The 6,242-nt window shown below is 40.7% G+C and overlaps 1 protein-coding gene across 1 annotated transcript; it reads right to left on the minus strand.

Moving 5' to 3' along the window:
- Positions 1-487: 487 nt before the first annotated feature.
- On the minus strand, positions 488-5,952 carry uqcr11 (ubiquinol-cytochrome c reductase, complex III subunit XI). Its single transcript, XM_029705620.1, has 3 exons — positions 5,805-5,952; positions 5,137-5,277; positions 488-1,202 (listed from the first exon to the last, which is right to left on the minus strand). The coding sequence occupies exons 1-2, from the start codon at positions 5,852-5,854 to the stop codon at positions 5,157-5,159; spliced, it is 171 nt and encodes a 56-aa protein (XP_029561480.1). The 5' UTR covers positions 5,855-5,952; the 3' UTR covers positions 488-1,202; positions 5,137-5,156.
- Between the last annotated feature and the right edge of the window lie 290 nt (positions 5,953-6,242).

The raw sequence follows: 6,242 nt of genomic DNA on the forward strand, positions 1-6,242 counted from the left end.
CATTGGCATGAGGCTAGTAGCATAGCATCTCTCCACTGAATACAGGTGGTTCAAGTCAACAACCCTCAAATATTCAAAAATGGATTACAATAATGAGATGTATCCACCAATCCAAAAGAAGCATAGGCGGGAGCTAGACAGCCCTCCATGCAGCTATGAGGACGACTCCCATTGTTAGGGCGGAGAGACATGTATCTGTATATCCATAATCTTTGCCTATGGTGTTTAGATACTCGTAAAGTCACTCCGCCAAGCTACAGCAATTAATCCACTAGTCCCAACTGCAGTTCAGTCGACGACATTTAATGCAGTCTTGTGATCAGTTGAGTTTTTTTTTTTTTAAACGTAATCTACCTTTGTTTAGCTGTGTGTTTATACACAATTATTTAGATTTCACAAATCAGACCAAACTGGATTTACAAAAACATTAACGTTTTCCAGAAAACAATCAGGCACTCCGTTAGAAACCCAAAAAGCACTGAATATACCTAGGTTACGTTACTCGTTTTATTTTGTTTTTCCCTATTATCATCACAAGATTGTGGATAGATTTCAAATGGCAAGGGAAAAACAGACACTAAATTTTGTACACTTAATTTGATTAAAACAACCATCATGATCATTAAGAAGTTGGACAAAGGAGGTCCAAAAAGTTTGTGCATTAAAACTAAACTACATCGTTGTCATGCCAACAGTTTAGAAGCAGAAACAGACTACCAGTAGTAGCCAGGCTACACTGAAACGATAATGGTTGATACAGTGAACCGAGAGCAAAGGGAAAAACAGAGACTATGATTTTAGCTTCATAGCCCTTGCTCTGGAAAATCAAGCAAAGTTAAAACCAGTGCGAAACAATTAAGTTTACTGACCCTGAAAAGTAGAATTTCACTCTAAGCTTTAAAATGACAACAGAATTCAATCAAACTATAACAAAAAGGAATAAATATTATCATGTTAATGTCTCAATACATGCATTTCTATTTCCTCCATGTCATTCCATTGGCTGAGCAATTACCAAATAGACAAAATGCACAACACGGTTATTTCAAAATCAGGATGAAAAGTCCATTTAAAATGATTGAAAAGGGTGAAAGCAGTGTTCCTCTTCTGTTTGTCCTGGGGTGGAGTTGAGTCATGATGCCTGATGGTCTGTTCACACTCTCTCCATCTCTCTCGGCCTGTCTCTGACAGCACAGATTGACCTACAGGCAAAAAGATTGGGTGGATGTCACAGTCTCTACTTAATACTTTCAAGAACTTTCCAAATCGACCCGACACTGAGGATCTGAGATGGTAACATACTGAAGATGCCAGCAATGAGCAGTATGGTGAAAATTCAACATTTAAATCCAAAGGGCAAGGCAGAGTTATCATCCTACAGGGAGACAACACTATTGTCCTTCTCTCAAGAAGCTGGCTCATGTGCAAACCCCAAGTTGGCTTCCATAACACCGCTGCCAGCAATGTTGTGATTGAAGACAACAGCCAGGGCCTAAAGCAGCAATTAGCTCTTGATCATGACTCAGTTCCATTACATCACACATAAGAGTCATTGGACGAAGGCGTCTTCTGTAGGGGGGAGTTTTGTTAAGAGCTGCGATGCTCGGTCTGAACATTAACACACATCACTTGCGGTACGGTTTTGGAATCATAGAAATCATAAAAACATTTAATACAAATTGATACACACCTTTATAGGGTGGTCATATTTCCTTGTTACAACGCTTGTTTAAGGAAAGACGAGTGGACAACCTGTGCTAATTAGCTATCTGCGTCGCCAAACACCAGTGTGTAAACGGAAGACAAACGGCACAAACGTGTTGTCACTGGAAAAGTATACTGTCAGCTGCAACTGTTTTAAAACCGGTTACAAGAGTAAGTGTGTATTTAGCATTTGGGATAATATTTTGATGTGATATGGAGGGATTTATGTTTCTTGAACCGTAACGCAATTGAGATTCGATTCACATTTAGATGGAGTAGTTGTCTGTTTTGGCTTCGAGTCAATTCTCCCTTTAAACAGAACATGTAAGGTCCTTGGACTAAGGAATAACTTTAGGCTCATTTAGTCCAATACTGGGCTAATCAACAGTTGAAACAATGAGGGAGTTTGATTTAGATCCCTGGGCTATGGCCTGTGACGTGAATGGGCAAAAGCAGTGAGGAGTGCCCTTCTCACATCAAACAGTAATCTGCTGCGCTCAGTCATGTTATCATCAAGGAAAACATCACTTTCCCATAAAATAGATGTTGGAATTTTCAAACTAGTATTCATTGGGAAGGCAGATAAAGCCTTTTTATCAAAATCAATCACTTTTGCATGTGAAACAGAATCCTACTTATTACTCCACGTTTAACCTATGTCACGTTTGCTTTGAGATGACTTCGCCGTCAGCCAAAGCGGGGCACCTGGCTCACACATGGGAGGCAGCCCGGTCCCAAAACCAATGCAATCAACGCTAACCCGGTTCACTAATCGAATCCCCTCCACAACAAAGCGTACTCCTGGTGCGTTTCAGTAAAAAGCTGAACGGATGGAAATGTAACCACTCTCAAATTTATAGTCATAAATGCAAGGCTTGACAATCCAATGATGTAAAAATTATAGTTCTACCCATGTTGAGGCTATATATTGTTTACAAACATTGGAGTAAAACAAGCTTATATTTTGGGTTCTGATGGGGTGACAGTTAACTAAGCTCACGAGGCATTTATAAGTTACATTTGGGAATGGCACGTAAAATGTTGCAATGGACAACAAAGGAGCCTGATTGGCTGACTGTGGTTTGTTGTTCAAAGTAAAGATCTACGAGCGATTCCAAAATGGCTGCCGTGGCTTCTGCTACCTACCTTCTTCTACCTGCTACCTAGCAGTACTTCAAATCTTCTCGATTTGTCATTAGGGATAATTAGGAGTACAGCGACATCTTCCATCTCTAAATTGAGGTTCATTTTCAAGCCATATCCTACAGGGTGGGTATAATTTCCAAAAAGAATCTGTTCCAAAAACTGTGTAAAGTACAAGGTTGCCAACAAACGCATACAAAGTTGCATGATCAATTCACCTAGCTAATTAGCTGTCGAATAGGCATCAACTCACCACGTAGCTTATTCTTAATGTTTGTCCATAGGCTACCAGAGTGAGGGCAGACATTTTTCGGGAATATGGTGAGTGAAAAAAAATAGCCCACTCCCTACCCGGTATCTTATTCTGCCGCTATACAACTTTGTATGCGTCATTTGTTGGCAACCTTGTTATTTACCAAGTTTTTGGAACAGATTCCTGTTGGAACTTTCCACAAATTATACCCACCCTATCCCGCGCGGGCAACCAAGCATTCTGACCTATAGGGAGATATACTGACTGTGACCTACTGGTCGGAAATATTCTAGCTAGGTTTGACAATCTGTTGCAGAGACACCCTGTAAAAACAGGCAGGGGTGGACTGGGACCAGAAATCGGCCCTCACATTCCTTCAAGACCTCACACTGAACTATTTTTTCCCCCCTTGAGGCCCCCATTACTAGCCAGAGAATTATATTTTTGCCAAAAAAACTCAAATCAGATAGGCCCACTGGGCTAAATATGGACGGCAAATGCCAGATTGCCCGTCCATTTTTAGCCCAGTGGGCCTATCTGACTTAGGGCTGGGCGATATATTGATATAGAAAATATATCGATATATTTTAAAAATGTGATATGAAATTAGACCATTTCGCATATATCAATATAGTTCAAATTTGCGCTTTGATCCTTGCTCCAAGCAAGCTGCAGACCCGGAGCTCTCTGCGCTGCTCCCCACGCCTCCTCTTTCATGCACAGAGGGGGGAGGGGCAGGAACAGACACTTCAACAAACATGGAGGAAGCAACAGCGTCTGCGGAGCGTTTTGAGGAGGAATTGGTTAGTAAAATAAAAAGCATTGGCTCAGGAATTTGGAGATGGTTCGGATTCAAAGTATCAGATGAGCAACAAAATCACGTTATATGTTGGCAGTGCCATAAAAAAGTTCCAGCCAGGGGTGGAAGCACTACAAATCTTTTTCACCACCTAAAACAGTGGCACAAACTGCAATACGAAGAGTGTGTGAAACTGCGCGCTGCAGAAGCCCCAGCCGCAAGCCGTCGACTACCCGAAAAAGCTCCAGCCCCGAAACAAAGCTCACTGCAAACTTCATTTTCCCGCAGTGTGCCTAATGTCTACCTCAAGACAGCATTACTGTTTATCAAAGTAAAAAAAGAGGGGGAAAATGTTTATTGAGTTGATAACCAGTTGCACAAGAAACAGACTGAGGCTGTTCAGATAAGAAATTGAGTTAACAAAAAGCAAATGGTAATCTCAGGCTGATGTTTAAAAAACATTTTCCCAGTACGGAGAAAAAAAATGTATGAAATGTATGCATTCACTCCTGTAAGTCGCTCTGGATAAGAGCGTCTGCTAAATGACTAAAATGTAAATTTGTTCTTTATTTATATATAATTGCTGCCCTTACTAGGGTTTGTCATATTTTATTATTTTGTAATGTTCGTTATTTGCATCTGTGGATTTGTTAGAAAGGAGAAGAAATCTGTAATTTGATTTTAATAAGCCATTTAAAAGTTGTCAAACTAAAAAAAAGTTGACTTCTCATAAATATCTAATATTTATTTCAGAAAAAGATAGGCCTATTTTATTTTATAGGCTATTTTTGTTTAAGATATTTTTATTTATTTAAATGTGCACCTTATGGAGCTTTGATTTCAAAAAAGGTACTCCTGTTGTTATACAGTGTTTATGTTTACATGTTATTGTTATTTGAACAGCTGAGCATTTAATCTGAACCAGGTGAAGAGCCCTGTTTATTATTTATTCATTTGATTTTTCAACTGTTCACTGAAATAGCCGGTTTCAATAAAACTACTTGAGACATGTCATATCTGGCTTTGACTTTGAACATTTGCTCTCACTTTGCGGAAAAAAATATCGGGATATATATCTTATATCGATATTCAGCCTAAATATATCGGGATATGCCTTTTGGTCCATATCGCCCAGCCCTAATCTGACTTGAGTTTTTAGCCCATTTTTAGCCAGTCCACCCCTAAAAAAACAAGTCAAGCATACCCTTACTGTGATGCTATGTGCACATGTACTCACCTCCAGACACAGAAACGCCTCTAGTCATCGTTCTTGAATTTGCCGCTGACGTACGGTACATAATCCAAGATCAAGCGCCAGTCAGTGAAGTGTACCAACGCCACCCCTCCAACTGAACCCCACACCGCCAACGTTGGAACCCTGCGTTGGGGGTAAAATTGAATAGGTCATTTACATTCGAGCTAGATACCTAGTCAGTTGCACAACTCTATGCATTTAACCCAACCCCTGTGAATCAAAGAGGTACTTGGGTTATCTTAATTGACGTCATCGTCGCCGGGGAAACAGTACTTGCCTTGCTCAGGGCAGAACGTCGGATTGCGGTTACTGGTCCGACGCTCATACTGGCGGCTACCTGCCGCCCCCTAGCGCTAAATTCAGAATTAGGTACTTAGCTAACTAGTTCTCCAAATGATCAAAGTCAGGTCGGTGTTTCTGGTTCACGGCCATGGCAACCTTCTACGGGTCAATGCTGCCATTATTAACTAGCTTTGCTACCAAGCAAGGCACGTAGTAGCCAGTATGCTAGCTAGCTAGCTAACTTTTCCGGACATGACCTCAGCTAGCTACGGGTAAAACAGACAAGGGCAAGTCAGAATAAGACATTGCAAACTTATTTGATCAAATATCAATAGCAAGATGTCAGTAAACATAGGACATTATCTTACCATGTTCTCGCGATGGAAAAGTATTTCTGACCGATCATTTTACCAAGCATGTTGGAGCTAGATGTTGTTGCTAACCACCAAGGAAAAACCTGGGGGAACTGAGCGCATGCCCATGCGAAAAAGGATCCCTACGCCATTTCCGGTTATTCCGGCGTTATGATACTGTTTGTCTTGACTGACGATTTTTACCATTGTGGCTGCGACTACAGCGCCATCTAGCTGTTGCGTCGGGGATAAATGTACAACGGTAGTAATTTAGCAAAATAAACTAATTTAGTTAACCTGTCTCCTAACCTGCAAAATCAGTTTCCCTAACCTGCCACGATAATTCTCCTTACCTGCTACTTAAACTAACCCCCAGTGCTGACAAACCATCAGTATCACCACACCGAAATCTGTGGACTGGAAATAAATTCAAATCTAGGATTAAACAAGTAT

This window comes from Salmo trutta, chromosome 21, assembly GCF_901001165.1.
Source record: "Salmo trutta chromosome 21, fSalTru1.1, whole genome shotgun sequence".
NCBI lineage: Eukaryota > Metazoa > Chordata > Actinopteri > Salmoniformes > Salmonidae > Salmo > Salmo trutta.

Coding starts and splice junctions, on each gene's coding strand:
- uqcr11 (XM_029705620.1), bottom strand. CDS start 5,854: ATGCTTGGTAAAATGATCGGTCAGAAATACTTTTCCATCGCGAGAACA. Junction 5,278..5,804: donor TTTTCCATCGCGAGAACATG/GTAAGATAATGT, acceptor CCCCCAACGCAG/GGTTCCAACGTTGGCGGTGT.